Source organism: Xenopus tropicalis, chromosome 5 (assembly GCF_000004195.4).
Source record: "Xenopus tropicalis strain Nigerian chromosome 5, UCB_Xtro_10.0, whole genome shotgun sequence".
Taxonomy (NCBI): Eukaryota; Metazoa; Chordata; class Amphibia; order Anura; family Pipidae; genus Xenopus; species Xenopus tropicalis.
The window spans coordinates 62663089-62688287 of NC_030681.2; the positions used below are offsets into that span (position 1 = coordinate 62663089).

At 40.9% G+C, this 25199-nt stretch overlaps 1 protein-coding gene across 1 annotated transcript in view; it reads right to left on the reverse strand.

Moving 5' to 3' along the window:
- reps1 (RALBP1 associated Eps domain containing 1) overlaps positions 1-25199 on the reverse strand; it is a 253687-nt gene that overhangs the window by 96306 nt on the left and 132182 nt on the right. The window contains 1 exon segment of the mRNA NM_001045730.1: positions 2565-2645. Within this exon segment, the coding sequence (NP_001039195.1) occupies positions 2565-2645 (81 nt within the window).

Here is a 25199-nt window from a genome sequence, read left to right on the forward strand (position 1 = left end):
CATTTGTATTTTGCCTGATGAAGGGGCCTTAGAGCTCCGAAAGCTTGCAATGTATTTTTATAGTTAGCCAATATAGGTATCATTTCTACAATACTCTTGTATTTGTGTTTTGTTGTTTTTTTATTATTATTCTAAATTACCAAACTGCAAAGCTTTGCTAAATTTAAGGGTTACTATGGCATTTCTGAAAAAAATATTGCAATGTGTAGCATTGATCTCACACAATTTCTTACGTACATAGCACCCTAATGATGAACATCCTGATGTAATCAACAGTTTGAAGCCCAATATGGATAGATATACCAAAGTGTGTGGCCTGTATGTACCCCAAATACAAAAAAGGGCTTACATTTTTTTGGCAGCTGCAAAGAAAGTGCCCAGTGTGTGTGTATTGTGTGCATAGTAGAAGACAGGCAAAATATAACTAAAAATCCATAGCAGTATACAACTCTTTTCACATAAGCTGTATACAAAGGGCATGTGCTGAACATACTTTTTTGTGTATAGTTTTAATTAAGAAATATCTTTTATTTCTCGCACTAAACAAGAAAATTAATCCAGTTTCACTTCCTGTAACTTCCTGGTCCTGGCTCTTAGTAGGCTTAAGAAATTTGAAAAATAGAAATAGGAGCATAATCTGCTGTGCACAGTGATATTTGTTGACTTTGGCCACACCTCTAAAAACCATGCCCATTTTACAAAGACACACTCTTTCCATGGTAGGAATAGCAGCAGACACAAAAAGTTCACTAGTGCTTTAAGACCCCATTTCATGACATAATATGGCCGTAAGCATTCCATGACACACTGGGGCTTATTTATCAACACTGGGCAAATTTGTAAAGTAACCCATAGCAACAAATCAGTTGCTGGTAGAACAATTAGTGCAACAATTTGATTTTCATCTATGGAGATTCTCATTCATCCAGTTCATGATATACAGTATCTAGTAGAATTAAGTCTACAACAACTGGACTTTTTCTGAGGGGACTCAGAAAAGTCCAGTTGTTGTAGACTTAATTCTACTAGATACAACAATTTGATTGCCCAGTGTTGATAAATGACCCCCACTGAGTACCTGAAGTGAGAGTGAAAGTCCCCAGTGTGGCACAAGCATTCCATGCTACATTTTGGCCCCTATCATTTAATTTTAGTATTGGGAACAGAGGCTTTGGTGGTTGTGGGCTAAATGCTGGCAACTGATTTTCCTGAAAATGACAGGAGCTAGTGGGTTGGTGGGTGGTGGGTGTGTGTCATTTATACACACAATTTTCTTTTTAGGATTATCCAGTGGTAACTACAACATAAAAAGAATATTTTTATGACAATGGTTTATTTAGAGGAAGCAATGTTTTACATTTGGGATATTTTATACAATATATTAAAATATACCTGCAACTTTCGTGGACATAGTTTACCTTTAATATCCCATAGATAATTTTATATCACTTATTATCATTGCAGTGAGGTGCAATAATAGACTACATTTACATTCAATAATAAACAATTTTAAATTACACTGTGTTAACATCATTAACTGAACACTTTAAAGATCAGCTAAATAAAAACAAACCTAAAAATAAAATAAATAGGACTTTTTAGGCTTTGGCACACAGTATCATTATTGCCATTTCTCAGCAACAATTGCTTAACATTTACTTGTATGGGAAGCATTGCCGGTTGCTCATAACTACTAATATAATGAGCTGGAATTCACTGGCTCGAATGGTCTCCTTCTGATACCTACCTACCAAGTAATGCAATCATAATGCTCTACTTGACACAGACCTAAGGGCTAAACTCCATTAGCTTTTTTTATCAGATTTGTGGGCCAGATTTAATCTGATTCTCCATGTAAAAGAAAATACCACAAAATTTTGTAGGATCCTACAAAATGTAATCTCCATAGGCCATAGTGTCTGATTAAAAAATTTGTTTCTGTGTCTACACACAACAGTCAATGTATTTCAATGTGAAGAAAAAAAAGTCGCTACTACCGGATGCAACAATATTGCACTGTATGGAAAAAATGACATGTAGTTCATGCATCCAATTTTTGTATTAATCCCATTATATTTTGACACATGTGACTACATCCGATTGGTTGCATGCATTTTGTTGATCAGACCACCATCCGTGAAAAACGCTTGTGGACTTAAGCCCTAAAGGAATTTGAATTGCAATAGAGTGTAAAACTAATGTTTCTGTGTATTGCATTTAGTGGAAACTGGTATAAATGCAAAATAAAATAAAACTAATAGTTAAGGATGCACCAAGTCCTGAATTCAGCCAAATATCAGGATTTATGGCCACACTCCTTGTTGCCATGTGACTTTACTTGTTCTAGTCAACTGACAACAAAGCAAAGCTACTGAAGGGGAAAAAAGGAGTCTCCTACTTGTTGCCAATACTAAGCAAATTATATGCCAACATACAAAAATTGTCCACCACTAGACAAAGTGGCTTTGTCATGCAAAAAACTTTATACAAGCATATAAAACATAAAGAACTTTGTGTTAATACAATTATTAATTCCAAACAAGCAAACTAAGTGATTGACTTACAGGATCAGCTGGTGCAATGTTAGAATCAAATTGGGTCAGAGTTTGTGAGCTTGAAGAGCGTTCGCTAAATGTCTCCCACTGCTAAACAGACAGAGGAGAGCCAAGTCAGCATAACTGGAGGTAAGAAGAAAAGATCCAAGCAGAAAAAAACATTCATAGCTTGCACAGCAAGGTGTTTCAATTCAGTCAATATTGATATGACTAAATCTGAACTTTTTTTAAAGAAAATTAAAACACAGATGTTTCTAAATAAAGATAAAACATTGCAGTGCAACCAATGATCACAGCACAGAATTAAATAAATGACAATACCAATTAATAAGTTAAACTTAAGAAGTGTGCAGTAGAGGTGATAAAGTGCAAATATAAGCATGTATTTATTATATTTCCATAGAGAATCAAGTAACTTTCCATCTAAACAGGAATGGAAAGGACATTTAACCAATGCAATAAGCCAGAATATTGGAAAAAGTTTGTATGCTGGTCACAGTGTAGCTAAATCAAATGCATGGATCAGTAATTATACATTTTGTCACATCACTCCATCATTAAGGATATTCTGTAAAAATATTTTACAATGCATAATGGCTTACTGTTTTGCCCATGGAGTTTGTATCTTTGAAATCTAGAGTACATGCAAACTTGTTAATTAGTTAATAAAAGCACCTGTCCCTTAAAAGGGGACATTTATCTTAAAACTAAACTTTTACCATGCTGCAGAGTGAAATGCCAAAAATTACAAATGTTATTCGTTTGTTTCACATTCCAAATATTTGCTTTTTGTTCTACTTTTTTAAAGGTTGGCATTTTAACAGTCATCTAGTTGCTAATGTCACTGGTCTGAATTAAATATAGATTTACATCCAATTAATCTGCATATTTGATGAGTGTCAGTGATCCTAGGCAGCAGACTGCAGCTTAAGCGTCCTTGTTTTATACATAGGTTTGGGCACACCAAGCACAATATTATTATTATATTATAATATATTTATAAAGTGCTTCCACAGCACAGTACAATAAATTGGTATACATACAGATTTACATACAAAGCAGACAGAACCCAACAACCAATACAAGAGATGGACACATTAGCTTTATCAGAAAGGTCTATGTAAATACAGCCATAAGCACTCACAGAAAAGGTCCAGAGTCCTATCAAAAGAAACACAACATTTCTCGATTCCTTTTTTGTAAACATGTTCTTTGGTAACATACTTCCTCTATCCTCTCTCCCTACTCCTTACATGAATGCATTGAAATTTATTAAATCAGAACTATGCATGCTCACAAAGATGCCCTCACAGTTACTTGCATAAAAAATGCATATGCATGTGAATGCAATTTATAAATTATTATATGTTCAGAAAGCATATGCACATTTAAATGCCTGAATGGGTCCTAAATTGCAGGTTAGAAGGGTACATAAATTTTTCAGCTATCTTGATGGTTTCAAGATATTGTACTGAGCCATTGAAGAAAATGCAGAAAATGTACTACGGAGTTAGTAAAAATTGCAAGCTTTTGGAGCACCCAGGCCCCTTCATCAGGAAAGCAGTAAAGGCACAGAATATATACTGTTAGATCATAGAAAAAGGTTCATGGGCAATAAATTAGGAAGTTACAGATTGATAGAGATAACAAAAGTAATTAGGGTAGGTTGTAAATAGTCCAGGGTCTGGATTCAGTCAGGCCACATAGTGTGACAAAGATGAAGACAGAATAGGGTGGGGTTAATAAGAGAGTGCACAAGTAGGAATTTTCTTTTAAATAAGAAGGAAAGATTAGCCACATTAGTGCAAGCTAGAGAGGGTCCAGAGAAGGGCAACTAAGTTGGTAAAGGGTATGGAAAGTTATGTAGAAAGACTGGCCAAGTTGGGTCTGTTTACACTGGAGAAGAGGCGCTTAAGAGGTGACATGATAACTATGTATAAATATATAAGGGGATCATATAATAACCTTTCTAATGTTTTATTTACCAGTAGGTCCTTCCAACGGACACGAGGGCACCCACTTCGTTTAGAATAAGGGAGGTTCTGTTTAAATATTCGGAAAGGATTTTTTACTGTGAGAGCTGTGAAGTTGTGGAGTTCCCTCCCTGAATCAGTTGTGCTGGCTGATACATTATATAACTTTTAAGAAAGGGCTGGATGGATTCTTAGCAAGTGAGGGAATACAGGGTTATGGGAGATAGCTCTTAGTACAAGTTGATCCAGGGACTACTCCGATTGCCATCTTGCAGTCAGGAAGGAATTTTTTCCCCTCTGCGGCAAATTAGAGAGGCTTCAGATGGGGTTTTTGCCTTCCTCTGGATCAACTAGTAGTTAGGCAGGTTATATATAGGCATTATGGTTGAACGTGATGGACGTATGTCTTTTTTCAACCCAACTTACTACCACTTACCACTGTTACTATGTATATTTATTGTGCAGAAAGCTTTACCATAACCTAATCAACAGCACCCTCTGTTTGTTTAATATAGCAGCTGCCTGCTGCAGCTCTAGCCATTGGTAGCATAGATCACACATTCTGATCAGATTTTACCTTTTGACTTTCAAAGGAGGAAATTCAACCTGCTGCCATTCTCACAGTAACGCCAGGCTCCCCAGGTAACTATGGTTCAAGGTTAGAAAAAATGCTGCCATTCTTATATTATTTATGCCAGGGTCCCCAAACCAATCAGATTTCACCTATAGACTTTCATTGGTTTAAATTTAATTTGCTGCCATTCTTTAAATAATACTTAATACTAAAGTCTCCAAACTTTGCAAAGTTAGTCACCAGCAGATTTGCCGCTTTAGGTGAAGGTGCTGGGGAAGGCAGCTCTGAGCTAGCATGTATGGAGCGGGCTGACTCTCAGAGCACCCTGGGAGCCGGCACCTCTAATACAGGTGGGGGGAGTAGTGCTAGGAAGGGAAGGCAGGCTATAGTTGTAGGGGATTCAATTATTAGAAAGGTGGATAGGGTAATTTGTCGCAAAGACCCTACATGCCGAACTGTGTGTTGCTTGCCTGGTGCTATGGTTCGGCATGTGGTGGAACGAGTGGACAAATTGTTGGGAGGGGCTGGGGAAGACCCAGCGGTCGTGGTACACATAGGTACCAGTGACAAATTTAGAGGGGGGGGAAGTCCTCAAGAACGATTTTAAAAAGCTAGGTGCGAAGTTGAGGGCGAGGACTTCCAAGGTAATTTTCTCAGAGATATTACCTGTGCCACGAGCAACATTAAGAAGCTAAGGAGCTTAGGGAGATTAACGCGTGGCTGAGAGATTGGTGCAGGGAGGAGGGCTTTGGGTTTCTCGAGAACTGGGCTGATTTCTCAATTGGCTACAGGCTCTTTGCCAGGGATGGGCTGCACCTCAATGATGATGGGGCAAGCTGCTTTGGGGGAAAAGATGGCTAGCGGGTTGGAGGAGATTTTAAACTAGGAGTGGGGGGGGGGAGGGTGCAGCGGGAAATTCTGTGGTAGACAGGATAGATGAGGTAGTGGGCATAGTAAGGGAAAATGGGGGAGGAGACTTGCTTCGGGATACTAATAATGGCAGGGAGGCCCATAAGTTGTTTACACGTCATTCTCACTCCGGAACCAGTATTAAATGTATGTTTACCAATGCAAGGAGTCTGACTGGTAAAATGGGAGAGCTGGAGGTACTGGCGTTGGAGCGTAAATATGATGCGATTGGTGTTGCTGAAACTTGGTTGAATGAGTCTCATGACTGGGCTGTTAATATTGGGGGGTATACATTGTTTCGGAGGGACAGGGGCAATAGAAAAGGAGGAGGAGTGTGTCTGTTCATTAACGAAGAATTAAAAGCAAATATTAAGGAGGAAGTGATGGGGGTAACAGAGGGAGCTGAATCCTTATGGGTTGAGCTTCTCACAGATATTAAAGAATCTACCAAACTAATTGTAGGGGTATGCTATAGACCCCCTAATGTAAGCGAAGAGGAGGAGGCCCAGCTCCTGTTGCAAATAGAAAAGGCTGCTAGTTTGGGGCAAGTGATAATAATGGGGGATTTTAATTACCCTGATATTGACTGGGGCAATAGTAGTGCCAGGACAGTAAATGGGAACAAGTTTAAAAACTTGCTGCATGACAACTTTATGTCACAAGTTGTTGAGGAGCCAACCAGGAACCATGCTATACTAGATCTAGTGATCTCTAATGACCCAGAACGTATAGCAAATGTGCAAGTGGTTGAACCCCTGGGTAATAGTGACCATAATGTTATTTCATTTGATGTTTGGTGCAGGAAACAAATTTACACAGGGGCAACAAAGACACTGAATTTTAGGAAGGCAAATTTTAGCTCCTTAAGGGCAGCGCTTCAGGGCATAGATTGGGGCATTATGTTTTCTGATAAAAACACAGAGCAGAAATGGTTGTCATTTAAAATGATATTAAATCATTACTGTTCTCAATTTATTCCATTAATAAGAAAAAGTAGAAGTGTTAAGAATCACCCTATGTGGCTTACCTCTGAGGTAAAGAAGTTAATAGGGAAAAAAAGGAAAGCTTTTAAGAAATATAAGTCAGAGGGGACAGTAGCTGCGTTTAATGATTATAAACACTATAACAAGTGTTGTAAAACAGCAATCCGGAAGGCAAAGATAGAAAATGAGGAGCGCATCGCGGCCGAGGCCAAGACTAACCCCAAAAAGTTTTTTAAGTATATTAATAGTAAAAAGATTCAGGTTGAGGGTGTGGCCCCATTGAGTTATAGTAACAATATGGTTACAGCGGATACAGAAAAGGCAGATGTGCTTAACCAGTTCTTTTCTTCTGTGTATACAGTAGAGGAGCCAGTGGGCCAAGTCCCACCCAATAGCTTCACTGTTGCCTCAGCTCCAACTACACAGTGGTTGGCACAGGATATGGTGCTTAAAGGGTTACAAACGATAAATGTAAACAAGGCACCTGGGCCAGATGGAATACACCCTCGGGTACTGAGAGAGCTAGGGGCAGAATTGCAGTGGCCCTTGTTTCTGATATTCTCAGACTCGCTTTCATCAGGTATGATACCTAGGGATTGGAAGAAGGCGAATGTCATTCCTATATTTAAAAAGGGAGTAAAATCTCAGCCTGGCAATTATAGGCCTGTAAGTTTGACATCCGTGGTGGGCAAGTTATTTGAAGGCTTGTTAAGGGATCACATTCAAAATTATGTAGTGGAGAATGCCATTATGAGCAATAATCAGCATGGCTTTATGAAGGACAAGTCATGTCAGACCAATTTAATTGCTTTTTATGATGAGGTAAGTAAGAAGCTGGACAGTGGGGATGCAGTAGATAAAATCTATTTGGATTTTGCCAAAGCATTTCATACTGTTTCCCACAAACGACTGCTTTCTAAACTAAGGTCTATTGGTCTTAGTGAAGACGTTTGCACATGGATAGAAAATTGGCTACAGGATCGGGTACAGAGGGTGGTTGTTAATGGTACATTCTCTACTTGGAATAAGGTTCTCAGTGGGGTCCCTCAGGGTTCTGTACTGGGTCCACTTTTGTTTAATTTGTTCATAAATGACTTAGGGGAGGGTATTATGAGTAATTTATCAGTGTTTGCAGATGACACAAAACTCTGCAGACCAGTCAATTCTATCCAGGATGTGACATCCCTGCAGCAACTGGCAATCTGGGCAGCTAAGTGGCAGATGAGATTTAATGTGGATAAATGTAAGGTCATGCATCTGGCATGTAAAAATATGCAAGCCCCGTATACCCTTTAATGGGACTGCACTAGGCAAATCCATAATGGAGAAGGACCTTGGAGTCCTTGTAGATAATAAACTTGGCTGTAGCAAGCAATGCCAGGCAGCAGCTGCAAGGGCAAACAAGGTTTTGAGCTGTATTAAAAGGGGTATAGATTCACGGGAGGAGGGGGTTATTCTTCCCCTTTACAGAGCACTGGTAAGGCCCCATCTAGAATATGCTGTTCAGTTTTGGTCTCCAGTGCTCAAACGGATCATTATTGAGTTAGAGAGGGTCCAGAGAAGGGCAACTAAGCTGGTAAAGGGTATGGAAAGTCTCAGTTATGGGCAAAGACTGGCCAAGTTGGGTCTGTTTACACTGGAGAAGAGGCGCTTAAGAGGTGACATGATAACTATGTATAAATATATAAATGGATCATATAATAACCTTTCTAATGTTTTATTTACCAGTAGGTCCTTCCAACGGATACGAGGGCACCCACTCCATTTAGAAGAAGGGAGGTTCCATTTAAATATTCGGAAAGGATTTTTTACAGTGAGAGCTGTGAAGTTGTGGAATTCCCTCGCCGAATCAGTCGTACTGGCTGATACATTATATAACTTTAAGAAGGGGCTGGATGGATTCTTAGCAAGTGAGGGAATACAGGGTTATGGGAGATAGCTCTTAGTACAAGTTGATCCAGGGACTGGTCCGATTGCCATCTTGGAGTCAGGAAGGAATTTTTTCCCCTCTGCGGCAAATTAGAGAGGCTTCATATGGGGTTTTTTGCCTTCCTCTGGATCAACTAGTACTTAGGCAGGTTATATATAGGCATTATGGTTGAACTTGATGGATGTATGTCTTTTTTCAACCCAACTTACTATGTTACTATGTTACCAGGTAACTGCTGTTCAAGGTTAGAAAAAGAACAGCCATTCAGATTTTACCTATTGACTTTTAATAGGGAAATTCAACCTGCTGCAATTTTCACAGTATTAACACCAGGGTCCCCAAACTATTCACAGTTGGTCACTAGGGGACTGTATTTTTAGGCTTGAAAAAGTGGACGGGGCCACCAACAGCCAATCAGATTTGACCTATTGAATTTTTTTTTGGTTTAAATTTAAAATGCTGCCATTCTTATATTATTCATGCCAGGGTCCCCAAACTTTGCAGAGTTAGTCACTGGGTGACAATAATGCAAGGTTTAAAACAAGTGGGTGGAGCCAAAGAGAGCCAATCAGATGTATATAATTGATTTTAAAAGGGAAATGTAAAGTGCTGCCATTTTCACATGTTCAATGCAAGTGTACCCAAACTATTCACAGTTGGTCACTGGGGGACTAATACTAAAGTTTATAAAAAGTGGTCAGAGCCACTAACTGCCAAGGCAACGCACAATATAATTTTTTGCCTAATAAAAGAAAACAAAATTATAAGCAGCTTTGCAATATACATTTATTACAAATTTGTAATGATTTTTGAGCTATTTGTATATATAATTGCTATTAAAAGCAGTGTTTGCCTTGCCAATCACATTTCACCTATTTACTTTTAATGGTGAAGTGTAAAATGCTGTCAGTCCCACAATATTTATGCCCCAGTCCCAAACTTTGCAGAGTTGGTAACTGGGGGACTACAGTTCAAAAATAGGACAAGTAGTTGGGCCACTAACAGCCAATCAGATACCCTTTTACACAAAATCCTGTGTTTCTTTTGATAGAGAACTCAGTGCAGCATTACTGTAAGTGCTTATGGCTGTATTTACATAGACCTTTCTGATAAAGCTTACTTAGTTGTTACCTTTCCTTCTCCTTTAAACTGCTGCCATTCTTTAGCTGTTAATCCTAGGATCCCTAAACTTTGCAGTTAGTCAGTGGGTAACTGCAGTTCCAGGTTAGAAAAAGTGGGTGGAGTGACCAGCTCATTGCCTTTCGGTGGGGAAATTTAAATTGTTGCCATTCAGACACTATTAAAGCCAGTGTCCACACAGTGGCTTTTACTATACAACTATGGACCAAGGTTAGAAAGGTTAGAAAAACTGGATGGAGTCAGATTTCATTTACCGACTTCACGTTTTTCAAACCAACATGAGGTTTGTTCTCAAACTTCCCTTTCTAGTTCCAAATAATGCCCTTCCTACCTAGTATAAGACATGCGCCCTCTGGAGTTCTATGACATACATAAAAGCACTTGCCCTTTGGGCGTGGCTTCTACCACGACTTGGGGGGGGGGCATTGCTAGTGCAGAGAGCACAATAGCACTCATTCACCACTTGTTTGGTAATGCAAGCCTGAAGAAATGAGTGCACATGCGAGAACTAATGAGTGAATGAACAAATTCCGCACACGTGTTGGTGAGATGGCTGGCTAGCTTGGCTTGGCACTGCACTGAAACATCAGATCCCACCCACAATTAAATATATTTTCTTTCATATCAGGAATACTGCAGATGAGAATATGCCATCCATTTGTATCCTCAAATCTACATTGCTATAATGTCCTTCAGATTCAGGGGTAATAAAAAATAACAAACCTTGCTTGCAGGCCACACAACAGTTGCAAAAGATAACAGAATGTTTTCATGTGTAAGCAACATGTGATTCAAAAGGATACATAATGTTTCATCGGTATAAATCATTGGTAAGGTTGCATCTAGAAAGCAGGACAGTGATTTAGGTATAAATTCACAAAAAAAGACAAAATGTTAACCAAGCAAAATATGCGATTAATCTCCATTCCTACAAACCTGACAAACATTAACTCTAAATTCTATTTAAGGGACTCTAAATTTTGCCCTACTAAACATCTAGACTAAATTGCCCTATGAAGTGACATGGAGGCATTCTTAAGAAAAGTTTTTCTGAAGGAATATTTTCATGACAAGGGAAAACCGTGAAACATCCAGTGGGAAGCCCAAGTACACTACACGTCACAACATGAAGAGATCTACTGGGATGCCCAAACTTGATATTAATCTCACATTGGATAACTGCATAGAAGACTTCAGACAGAGTCACAACAACAATCTTGAAAATCAAAACAAACAAAACTATAATATTCCTACTCTGGAAAGTAATGCCATCAATATCACTAAAACAAAATAAGGACATCATAATAAACCCAGCTGCCAAAGGTAGACCCTTAGTCATTATGAACACTGCTACCCATATACATGAAGCACATGGACAACACATTATACTAAATAGTGTATCTAATATTGGATACTGATGAAAAGCGTTGGGAATACAACAAAGGATTTTGCGGATGAGTGATCGATTTCCTGCTACATTGTAAGTGCCAATACATACTAGTGAACTAATACATCCCCTTATACTGCCCTGAAATAGGGGTGATTAGAAACTGGAGGAATCAATGCAGAGCTGAGGACGGAGTTACACTGGACTTTACTCCATTTTAAAAATGTTGGGAGAAAATGACAATTAAATGTTGTTTCTCTCTTCCATTTTTGTCCTTTAAATGAAATAGTCACAAAAGTGTCTTAAACTGCCATTTTTTCACCACAAAATGAAAAGTGGCAGCTGAGTCGGATTTTTGACAGATTTCTACTTGTAAATACGGAGACTGCATTTACACCACTTTTAAAAAAAAAAAAAAAAAATATATATATATATTTATTTTTGATTTATAACTTTGCAAAAAGAAAAACAAGTGAACAAATAAAGCATTGTTGCCCAAAGTTTCAATTCATCATGGAAAATCATATCACATGTATTTTCTTATAGTTTTGCACTGGGTCATAAGCACCAAATACTGCCACCCCTAAGAGATAGGGGGTGAAGCCATTATGGGAAATCAGGAAATGTCACCTCAGAATTGCCTTCGAGCCAGGGAAGCTAGAACTTTCAAACTTCCCAGGAGAATCTCTGGCAATGTATGTCAGTTTGATCAGAGAGCACTGTTTTACTGATTAGTTCCAAAGAATTACCATAGGGCGTGGGACATTTGCCCTCAGCTCTGTTTTGGCCTTATAGGGGTGATGTACGATTGATGTATTCGTCTTGAATACACATTTGCAGACTAATAGGAAGGAGGGAGGGAAAAAGAGCCAGAATCCCTCAACACATCGGGTGTGTCCAGCAGCTTAGGGCAATTAAATCAATGTGTAATTTATACCATGCTGCCTGGAACAAGTCTAGGGTTTTTTTGGGTGGGCAGATTCATAATTGCTTCTCTTTTTTCTAATTCTGTGAGGAACAGTCCACAAAAGGACTTATGGTCTTCTATTAAGCTTAAAGGTGAACTATCATGAAAAATGTTTTTATAGTATTAAAAATATAGTCTAGACAAACATTTTGACAATTTATAGGTTTTAACTTTTGCATTGTTTCAAAGTTATGGCTAATAATTGAAGCAGTCTCCCATCCCCCACCCTCCAGAATCTCTGGCTTCATGGTCAGTCAGTGATGCAGAAATGTGTGATTGACAGAGTGAAAGCTGATTTGCTGTGGCATGTCATGAGGCCACATCCCTAAACAGCAAACTTCTGCAAAGGAAAAGCTAAGGAATGGAGCCAAGCTGGGCGATGATGAAGCTGCATTTGTACATATAACAGTAAAGCAGCTTATTGTTTATATCCACATATACACAGTACTTCAGGCTCTTTTGCAATAGAGTTTTGTGCTGCTCACAAGCAGACTTAGATCAGCTGCCAGTCACCCTCCTGCAATTAACACATGCAGAATCAGATCTTACTTCAACAGCCAGGCATGTGTGTAATGATAGATGCTTCACTGTAACTAGTATGAAGGAAGTCTCTTTTATACACTCAATTGCAGCAATATAACAGACCTCTGCACAGGCATCTGTTTGTGTAGAAGCACAAATTCCTGTATGTTGGATTCACAGATACCTATGTCTCTCAGTCAGAACTCTCCTGTAGACTGACTAGCCAGGCTTTCAGGCTTCTTGATTAGCCAGCTGAATCTAATCAGGCCCACCTGGTCAGTCTGTAGCATTTACTCTGCTAAGGCTAATGCCAGACGAGGAGTAGGGCGGATATTTTCAGCAAGCAGAAAAGCGTGTATTCTTGACAAGTGTTTTTCAGCTTGCCAAGAATACGTTCCGTGTGGCATTAGGCGGATGCCACACCAGGCGTAACGCTTGCCGAAAATTCAGCCCTACGCCTGCTACTTGTGCCTGCACCCGAATGAATGGGATACGCTCGGGTGCAGGCACATGTAGCCAATATACGCACGAAAACGCGAGAGAATGCAAAGTCTCGCGTTTTCATGCGTATATCGGCTACATGTGCCTGCACCCGAGCGTATCCCATTCATTCGGGTGCAGGCACAAGTAGCAGGCGTAGGGCTAAATTTTCAGCAAGCGTTTTTCCACTTGCCGAAAATTTCAGCCCTACGCCTCGTGTGGCATCAGCCTTAGCCTAAAGCCAGTCCATGTATTCTTAGGAATAGGTCATATATTATAAAGAATGACTACAATGTTATTGCACAGACAGTAGCACAAGTTACTGTTCCAACAACATTTATTTATAATTTTTTATTAATGGCAAATTTTAGTTTAATGGAAAAATGCAGAGCCCTAAAGCTATTGTTTAACTACAACTCCCACATCACCTGCCAGCTCACTTGGCATGTTTGTTTCAAAATGCTGGGCCTTCTTGCTAAATAACTCAATGCTGCTGCTCAAAAAAAAGAAAGTGATAGGTGGCTTCTGTCATGTTTTTCTCATAAATAACCAAGAAATAAAGTTCTAGGTGTTTGTTAGTGACAGGTAAGCGAGATGGAAAGTGTCAGACAATGTAAGGGGGAATGGTGTTGAATTTTTAGACCTTCTTTAAAGTCTTTTTCAGGTTTTCTATCAGATAGGAAAGATAGTTGGACCAATCACATTACTCTCTGCTCAGAACACAAGATGCCAGTCAGTATTGAGCCAAGTTAAGCAGATTCCCATTCATGATAGTTTCCCTCTAAGGAATGGGAGACCTGCAATGTAGTGGTTTATGTCTCTTCCTTAAAGGAACAGTTCAGTGTAAAAATGAAACTGGGTAAAATAGATTGCAAAATGAAAATTATTTGTAATAGTTAATTAGGCAAAAATGTAATCTATAAAAGCTGGAGTGAGCAGGTATCTAACATAATAGCCAAAACTAAACTTACTGTTTTCAGCTCCAGGGCCACCATCATAAATCACAGGGCCCCTCACAATAAAGTTTTCTGGGCCCCCCTCCTCCCACACCCCCAATGGCCCCTCCCCCAGTGACCCCTCCCATCAATACAAAGGACATAAAACTTTGGTAGCCAGGGCCCCCCTAAAACATTGGTGTCCAGGAGTTACGTTTTGCATTGGTGCCAGGGCAGTTACCCCCTAAATCATTGCTAGCCAGGCTAGGGCCCCCTAAAACTTTGGTGGTCAGGGCCCCCCTAAACAGCCCCCCCCCAAAGCATCCTCCAGCTTCCCCCAGGGCCCCCCCAAAGTATCCTCCAGCTTCCCCAAGCCCCCCCAAAAGCATCCTCCAGCTTCCCCCAGGGCCCCCAAGCATCTGCCAGTTCCCACCTTCCCTCCCCCCAGCTGCCTGCTGCCTCCTGCCGTGGTGTCCTCCGCTATGTCCTGCGGCTCCCTGCTACTTCTGCGCTTTTATAAGGTTGCGCCCCATAGCGGCACATAGCGAAGGCCGCCACCGGAGCCGGAGGAAGCAGGGCCCCGACTTGATTAAAGGGGGCCCGAGCTAAGAAAACTTTAGCACGGCCGGGACCCCTTTAAAGCTAAAAACGCCTGGGCCCGGGACGATTGTCCCCCCCTGTGCCCCCCTGATGGCGGCCCTGTTCAGCTCTCTAACCTCTTAGTCAGTGACTTTAGGGGGGGGCAAATGGAACATAACTGTTCACTTAGTTGGTGAGCACGCAGGTCAAAAGCAAACTAACTGAACAACTGTAAAGGAGGAAGTAGTGTAATGCCCATTATATTAGACATCTGCAAACTCTCGCCTTTATAGGTTACATTTTTGGCAAACTAACTATATTGAAAACTTTTTTTAGCCTATCTATTTTACCCTGTTTCATTTTTACACTTTACAGTAAAAGGGAGTGATCAGAGTGTGATCTAGGCAGATTTCGCAGCTCCACTACCAGTGAGATTTTCTAGTATGGATTGTGATTGTGAGTTTTCGGAAGGCTCCTTTGCTGGCTTTTCTCCTATTTGTTCACAGATCAACAGAATGGAAAAGGCTCAAGAAGTTTTTTTTTTAGGGGAACAGGATGGCAACAAACCAACAAGCAGACACGAGAAAATTATATCATACTTACAGAGATTTTCTTTTCTTGTACTGGAACATGGCAGTGGGCAACTATGGGTTAATCCCTCCTGCAATGTGGACGGACAGGAAATACCAAATAAAAGACTTACTTCCACCCCCGGCCGCCATCTTTGAACTACAGGAGTCTCCCCCAATGCCATGTTCCAGTCCAGGAAAAGAAAATCTCGGTAAGTATGATATGATTTTCTCGTTTCCTGTTCCTTCCACATGGCAGTGGGCAACTATGGAATGTACAAAAGCACCACAAGAATTTAAGGGTGGGAAAGTTTACTCAATAGAAAAAGCTGATTGCAGCACAGCTGTACCAAAATATGATGATTTTTGGATAAACAAATCAAACTTGTAGTGTTTAACAAAGGTGTGAGGAGAAGACCACGTAGCCACTTTGCAAATGTCCTCAGAAGATGCCTTGGCATGGAATGCCCAAGATGCCGCCATAGTCCTAGTCGAGTGTGCTCTGATAGATGAGGGTACTGAACTGGATTGCGATTTATAGGCGAGCCAAATGCACTGTTTGATTCAATTGGCCACAGTATATTTAGAAGGTTGAGTTCCAGCTTTGAGACCTGAGGGAATTACCAAAAGGGAGTTGGTTTCTCTGAAAGACGTAACCCAGGATAGGTACACTTCTAAACACCTTTTAAACATCCACAGTGTTTCAGATAGCTTCTTGATCTAGGATTCTGAAAGAACCCCGGCAGGACAATATCTTGACTGGTGTGGAAATCCGATACAACCTTAGGAAGCAACTTGTCTGCTGTTCTGAGAATGACTCTGTCTTGCAAAAACATAAGTTTACCCTCAGATATGGATAAAGCCTGTGGTTCACTCTCGATCCCCTAACTAGATTCCAAGGAGGAACTTGAGAGCGGATTTTAGGCTTAATTCTGGGTGCCAAGTCCAGACGGTTTTAGAAAAGTGGGAAATAGCAGTGACATGGGTTTTGAGAGTAGAGATGCTGAATCCCCAGTCTCTTTGGAGAAACTCCATAATCTGAATTTCTGTGGTTTTCATGGGATCTGGACCCATTTCTCTATTCCAGTTTCCTAGATGGAATAATATCTAAGAATAGTAGAAGGCTTCCTGCCTGCTAAAAGCGTGGATATGGATCTGTCTGAAAGTCCTGCAGATTCCAGGTTCAGCCTTTCAACAACTATGCCGTTAATGCCAGTCTCTTTGGGCAAGGGTGCAAGACACCTTTGTGGCTGAGAAGGTCCGGCCAATTCGGAAGTCTGAGTGACTGACCTATTGACAGAAGTAATTTCTGGGGAAACCAAGACCTTCATGGCCACCATGGTCCTACCAGCACCACTTCCGCTTTATCCTCCTTTATTTTCCTTAAAACCTAAAGAATCAATGGAATGGGGGGAAATTCATATGCTCTTGCCAAGTTCCAACTCATGGAGAAAGTGTCTATGATTACTGCTTTCTGATCTGGTTTCCATGAAGCATAATGCATCATTTTTGCATTTCTGCTTGACCTCAGATCGAGGGAAAAGGGCCCCCACTTTGTCTGAATCATCTCAAAAGCTAGTTGGTGAAGTTCCCATTATCCTGCTGTAGGCATCCACCGACTTAACCTGTCTGCTGTCAAATTCTGTACACCAGGGATATGTTCTGCTGTCAGATTCAGTAGATGAGTTTCCGCCCATGTGAACATAGCTATCATGTCAAGTCCATGTCAAGTTCGACTTGGTGCCTCCCCGTTTGTTCACATATCTCACTGCAGACATATTGTCCAACTTGACTTTGACTGCTTTTTTGTGAATCTGATGCTGAAATGTCAACAAACTCAGCTGAATGGCTTTCAATTCTTTCCAATCGGATGATCTGTGAATTTCCAATAGAGACCATTTTCCTGTCTATCTCAGATTCCCCAGGTGAGCTTACTAACCCCACTTGCTGGCATCTGTGGTGATAATTATCCAAGTTGGGGAGAGAAGGCTGATAGGTACACTCAGGTTGCTTTTCAGGAGCCACCAATTCAGGGAGAGTAACATCTCCTGAGAAAGTTGTATGATCTCATTTGGATGCTGAAAATCGTGGTTCCCCTTCAGAATAAAATCGCCTTGAAGGGTTTTGGAGTGAATGTGGGCCCATTTCACACAATCCACTGTGGATCCTAATATGTCCAAGACTTGTTGACAGATTCTCGGCGTTATTATTGGAAAATTGATGAGAGTGTTCACACAATTCTGTATTATCGGATTCCTGGGAGGAAGACTCAGATCGAATGAAACTGTTCACAACAACTCCCAGAAACTCCAGGGATTGAGTCGGAGTAGGGGAACTCTTCTCCCCACTGATTATCCATCCTAAGCTTTGAAGATACTTGCTTACCAGCTGAAAATGTTGGATTAGTGTTTCCCTGGAATTTGCTGTCACCAGAATATCATTCAGGTACGAAAAAATCTCGATGTTTTTTAATCTTAGGTTGGCAATATTTGGAGCCAGAACCTTCATGAAGATTCTGGGAGCTGTGGATAATCCGAAAGGGGGGGCTCTGAACTGGAAATGTTGATGCAGGACTTTGAATCTCAAAAACTTCCTGTGACCCCCTCCATATTGGAATGTAGAGATAAGCGTCCCTCAAATCTAGTTTTGCTAGCCAGTCTCCATCCCTCAAATGTTGGTTGGGTTCCTTGAGGTTTAGGATCGCTCTGAAGTCTCCGTTTTTTTCCTGAGAAAAAGATGTGAATAGATTCCTTAGAATTCTTGACTTGATGGAACGTTTGCAATAATTCTTTTCATTAAAAAATCCTGAACAATCTTTGTCAAAGCAAGTCTCTCTTCTGCTAATCTTGGCTTGTCCAAAGTCGTGAAAGAATATATTGTGTCTATGACATCTAGCCGGTATCCTTCTGGATATGATATCCAAAATCCATGTGCCCACATCGCTTTGAACAAGGAAAGCCTTCCTCCCACTGGAGGCGATGGGGCTCACAAACTTTCATGCTCTTTTTTAATTTTTCTGATCTCGTCTTTTAAAGGACATGTCAACCCCCCAACCAAAAATTTTAGCAGAGAAAAGCCTCACAGCACTGTTTAAATACCTGCCACTCCTGTCCCTCAGAAGCAAACACTGAAGCTGCAGTGATCCCTTGGAGTTTCTCTCACTGCAGAGCTGGATAACTCCCTCTCCCCCCTCCCTTCAGAATGTCCTTATCTGCCTGGCGTGGTGCACATGCCCTGCTCCAAGCCGTTTTAATGAGCATGCTCACTTGAGATGAATCTCTTCTCTACGCAGCAGATGACTGAACTCTTTAACCACGCCCACAGTCAATCCTCCAATGAGCCGATCGCATAGGCAGTTGCTCAAAATAAAAAAATTATTGGTGAACTTTGTATAAAATACTTCCGAAAAAAGCTTTAGCTCCTAGTTGTTGCTCTGTGTTGCAACCAAATACAACTGCAAAAATCCAAAAAGTAGGAAAAAAGCTTCAGCAGATTTACTGCAAAACATTTATTGCGGGTAGTGGTAACAGTAGCAGTTGCTATACTAACTCTGCCTTTGTAAACAAGAGCTCTCTGCTCCCTCTCTTGGAACACGTTCTTCTGACTGCAGGCAGGAAAGTTTAACCTTTTTACCGCTGAATCTGATCTGAATCTGAAGTGAGTCTTGCAAGCTTAAACAGTGTTTGCTTTTGAAGCTTTGGAAATAATTTGGTCCAACTTGGCTCCGAAGAGGAGATTACCTTTAAAAGGCAGAGAACACAAATTATGTTTAGATTGCAGATCAGCGTTCCAATGTCTCAACCACAGACTTCTTCTAGCAACCACTGAAGAACTCATGAATCTTCCAGCTAACTTAATTGAATCCATAGAGGCTTTAGCCATAAAGTCATTGGCCAATAAGACATCTAGGAGCATACTGGAGAGTCTTTGTCTTCTCCCTTTTTAAGAGCATCTTCTAAGTCCTGAAGCTAGATTTTATTAGCCCTGGCTACAGAGGTAACAGCTATAGCTATGCAAGCCGCACCCCCATCCGTATAAGCTCTTTTTAATGAGGCATCTTGTCTTCTTTCCGTCGTGTCCTTGAGGGACCCTCCTTCATCCACAGATAAAGTGGTTCTCCTGGGAAGGGGAACATCCTCTTGATTCTTCTGGAAAGAATAGGCTTCTTATCCGGGTGATCCCATTCAAAATCAATAATATTTTTAATAACATCCTGTACTGGAAACAAATAATTTTTTTTGGAGGATGATTTAAACATTCTATCCTGTTTAGCTGGGGAGAGACTTTTATCTTCCAAATTCAAAGTTTTCCTTCAAGCCATTAATAAGGTTCAACCAACTCAACATCAAAGTAACCATCATCATCACCAGAATCTTCTGATGATATTTCTCCCTCAGAAACCAAAGAACCATGAAGGTCTAATACAGGCTGATCCGCCGCCTCATCGGTCTCCCATTGCACATGCGGTTGTGATGTCATATGGGGTTTAATGGATTGAAAAACATTCTCAGTAACTTGCGTGACCATAGAAGACATAGGCTGGTTAAAAGAATCTTTCATCAAGGCCATGAGCTCTGAGAGATGATCTGAAGAAGTGCCTGCAGCCTCCTGCAAACATTTAGCACAGAGTCTCTTATCCTGCATAGCAAAATCAGAGCATGAAACACATTCTCTCCTTGCAGACTTCTTCTTTCGACCTTCCGCACTGGGGGAACTCCTGAAAGAGACCAAATGCAAACTGAAATCAAAACTAACCATATTTGAACAAAAATCTACAGAAGAAAAAAAGGTTTAAGTTGTACATCCGGAGAGCCTCTCAATACCACTCACCCCCTTGAGCCCCTCATTAAAACGCAAACCCTGAAAAAACTGACACAATCTGTTACAAAAAGCACATAACACAGTGCTCACCAGGACAGAGGATATCCTGGCTCACCCGGATAGAGAGTACTTACAGGTGTACCCTTAGAACAAAACCAGGCACACAAGGGCAGATAGTCTTACCAGCAGCCTTAGGGGATAAAAAAAAATGAAAAAATATTTAAACTTTTATTTATTTTTTTTGGCGCCAATGCTTCCCATGACATCATCACTATGTGCTGAATCTTTGAACGCACACCAGGAAGCAGGAACAATCGGTGTCTTAGCTCGCATGTGTCACTCATGACATTGCGACTGACAGCACCGACGGCACACTATGGCCACAGCCGGAACAGCTTCTCCAGGGACGCAAACAAGGACGACACCTCGTTCCCAGAGCTTCAGCAGATGAGAGGCAATCTACTGCACACGGGGGCAGCGACAGGAGAAAAAAAAAGATGGAGGCCAGGGGGGGTTGGGGGGAAGTAAATCTTTTATTTAGTATTTCCTGTCTGTCTACATTGCAGGAGTGATTAACCCATAGTTGCCCTCTGCCATGTGGAAGGAACAGGAAAGTGGACTCGCAAAAAGACCAAAAGATCTCACACAGAAAGGCCACAGAAAAAGTTTTGACTTTTAAATAAGTATTTACGTCATTACATTTGCAAGTGTTAAAGGAGACATTTTATATAAAGTTCATATTCAGTTGCACTCTATGCATATTCACTTTAAGTAACTTAGGTTGTGTCATTGAAGTCTATGGGGCCGGCGGCCCAGAGCCACATACTGAAGAGTCTAAACCGGAAGCTGGCATAAGGTCTGAGTAGAGTACAGTTTTCAAGCAGTTATGGACATATTTGAACCCAAAGGTATTAAAATAAAAGCACTTGCTTCTATTTTACATGATTTAGTGCATTGTAAAAATTTATGGTATATTATCCCCTTTAAGTAAGGGTCCAAGTAAGTTGGATGTCAACCAGTTTATTAGGAAAACTGTCCCTAAAATTATTTTCTGCAGGAAAGGAATAATATACGCTTTTTATCACAGACAGAGGGAAACATCAGACAGACCAGTTGTTTTAGACTTAATTCTACTAGATACTATATATCATGACCTGGATGAATGAGAATCTTCATAGACATATCAGACAGACAATCTGACGCCATAGATACTACTAGGTTTAAAAATAGGAGCACCTTCTACCTCACTCATTTTAGAGGACTGTTAATAGAGGCTTACTAACAAAGAGTAGAGGAAGCTTTGTGGCAATTACATGGCAAGACTTCCGAACACATGCCCTCTAATCTTACTGGGGAGGAATGGAAAGCTCTTAAAGAATAACAAGAAGATGACTCTATCGTCATTAAACATGCAGACAAAGGGGGGATGGTAGTGATTTTAGATGCAGAAATGTATAAATCAGAAGCACTGAGGCAATTAAGAGATAGAACAGCATATATAAGGGCTGATTCACTAAAGTGCGATAAAACGTGCGCTATTTATATCGTGCGGTAAAAATTTTATTGTGTCTAAAATTTCACGACTTATCGCACGATTCACTATTAACACACTTGCGCTAATTTACGAGCGATACTGCATGCAATATTTTTGTCGCGATAAATAACGTGCGCGGTATTTTTCGCATGCACGCTAATTATCGCAAGCGCTAATAAAAAACCAATAAAAATATAATTAAGAAAAAAAAAGAAGTGCTAGAGATAATAAAATAGGGGGGGGGGGGGGCATTTAAGAATATTTAGCCAAATACTTAGGGGTCTGTTTGCTAAAGTGGCTTAAATTAAGTGGGAGATTTTAGACACAGAATAAATGGCAAATATGTTATGGGCACTTTATTAAACGGGAACAAATATAATATTGCAATTATTCTGGCAACAAAACATTTGATTGGCAGTTATCACACTCGCCAGAAAATACGCTACGCACTAATTAACGCAAGTTTTACTATTCAGCAAAATGGGCTAAAGACAAAATTGTTGGCAGAATATTTGCAAAAATTTAACCCATATAGCATATTGATGCTGTTACTGATAAATGTAAGAGTGTAGGAGAAACTACATGAAAGTATAGAATACCATATCAAGGAAGCAAAAATAATTAGACATTAATCAGTTCAAAAGTAGAAAAATAAAAACTTTTATTTTAACAATTAAAGAGAAAAAAATAGGGAAAATAAAACTTAGGGCTTGCTGCCCTTGAGTTCTCTAATGTCCCTCCTAAGCTCGTCCATTTCCCCCCGAAGCTGGGCCAACTGGGCCTTGATGTTATCCAGGTCCTCCTGCATTGACCGGCGTGATGGTCCCTCATCAGCAGGAGAACCTGGTGCCCAGCGCTTGGCCTGGGGTGAGTCCGGGGCCTGGGGGGAAACTGGGGGAGGAATGAAGGGGGGGAGTGTCCGGGCCTCTTTGGCCTCTGGGGCGTCTGGTGGCACTGGGGTCTGGGCGGGTGCTGGGGCCTCGGGGGCCTGGCCGGGTGGTGAGGCCTCGGGGGCCACAGGAGCCTGGTGTGCCTGGGGATGAGGCGCCAGCTGAAGTTCTGTGAGATAGTATTGCAAGATGTTATTTTGTGTAATATATTATACATATATATATATATATATATATATACTTTCATACACCATCATAAATAACGGGGCCCCTCACAACAACATTTTTTGGGCCCCCCTCCTCCCACTGGCCCCTTCCCCTGTGAACCCTCACATCAATACAAAAGACACATAGACATTGTTAGCCAGGGCCCCCTAAAACATTCGTGGCCCTTCCCCAAATGACTCATACTATGGGCCACTCCCTGCTGCTTCCCCCCTGCATTAAACTTATTTATGCATATGGAGTATCTAGTAGAATTAAGTCTAAAACAACTGGACTTTTCTGAGTTTTTCTTGAAAACGTTTCACCACTCATCCGAGTGGCTTCTTCAGTTCAAATGACTGGTAGGGAATTCCCCGGTATTTAAACTCTTGATGGTAGTAGAGTCACAGACATCCAATCACAATGGTTCCATTGAACTTGTTCAGTTAGGTGTTAGCTGAAACTGACAGGTGTAAGAAGGTATGATCCAATCACAATGGTACCAAGATTCTCATTGATGAAGGTGTTAATCCTTCAAAGTACATGACTGGAAGTGTGAACTGTTGTGAAACTGCCGGGGTAAGGATGTCAACGCGCCATTGTATGTTGGTGACAAGCGGTGTCTCAGGCCCCCTCCTCTGTTCAGGGATGGTTTTTCCAGGTTGGCATAAATGGCCTCTTTCACACCTCTTTCAAACCATCTGTCCTCTCGGTCCAAAATATGCACGTTACTGTCCTCAAAAGAGTGACCTTTTTCTTTGAGGTGTAGATAGACCGCTGAGTCTTGTCCTGAGGAGTTTGCCCGCCTATGTTGGGCCATTCTCTTACAGAGAGGTTGTTTTGTCTCCCCAATGTATAAGTCTGAGCACTCTTCACTACACTGGACAGCATAGACCACATTACTTTTCATGTGCTTGGGTGTTGGGTCTTTCGGGTGCACCAGCTTCTGTCTCAGGGTGTTGCTGGGTTTGAAAAACACAGGAATGCGATGTTTGTTGAAAATTCTCCTAAGTTTTTCTGATGTTCCAGCAACATATGGAATGACTATGTTGTTTCGCCTGCTGTGTTCCTCCCTTCTGTTTGTAGGTCTGGTCTTTCTGTTGGTCTTTGATTTGGTTTTGATGAAGGCCCAGTCTGGGTACCCACAAGTTTTCAGAGCTCCTTTTAGATGTTTATATTCTTTCTCCTTGGCCTCTGCATTGGATGCCACAGTTTCAGCCCGATGATGTAGAGTCCTAATTACACCCAGTTTATGTTCCAAAGGGTGGTGGGAATCAAACAGCAAGTACTGGTCTGTGTGGGTGGGTTTCCTGTATACTTCAATATCCAGGTCCCTCCCCTCTTTGATAACTATAGCACAGTCCAAAAAAGCCAGTTTGCTGTCTTTCACATCTTCCCTTGTGAACGTGATGTTTTTGTCCACCGAGTTTATGTGTTTAGTGAAGGCTGGAACCTCGCGTTCTTTAATTTTGACCCAGGTGTCATCCACATATCTGAACCAATGACTTGGTGTTGTTCCCTTGAAGGTGTCCAGGGCTTTCTTTTCCACTTCTTCCATGTAAAGGTTCGCTACAATTGGAGACACAGGCGAACCCATGGCACAGCCATGTTTTTGTCTATAGAAAACGTCCTTGTGCTTGAAGTAAGTGGTATTGAGACATAGGTCCAGTAGGGAACAAACTTGTTCTGGGGTCAGCTTTGTTCTGCTGCTGAGGGTGGTGTCCGCTTGTCACCAACATACAATGGCGCGTTGACATCCTTACCCCGGCAGTTTCACAACAGTTCACACTTCCAGTCATGTACTTTGAAGGATTAACACCTTCATCAATGAGAATCTTGGTACCATTGTGATTGGATCATACCTTCTTACACCTGTCAGTTTCAGCTAACACCTAACTGAACAAGTTCAATGGAACCATTGTGATTGGATGTCTGTGACTCTACTACCATCAAGAGTTTAAATACCGGGGAATTCCCTACCAGTCATTTGAACTGAAGAAGCCACTCGGATGAGTGGTGAAACGTTTTCAAGAAAAACTCAGAAAAGTCCAGTTGTTTTAGACTTAATTCTACTAGATACTGTATATCATGACCTGGATGAATGAGAATCTTCATAGACTTTATGCATATGTATTTGAAAATAGATGTGTGTATATATATATATATATATATATATATATATATATATATATATATATAAAAACCAACGTACGATGCACTCAGACCTAAATATAATATTGTGGGTGC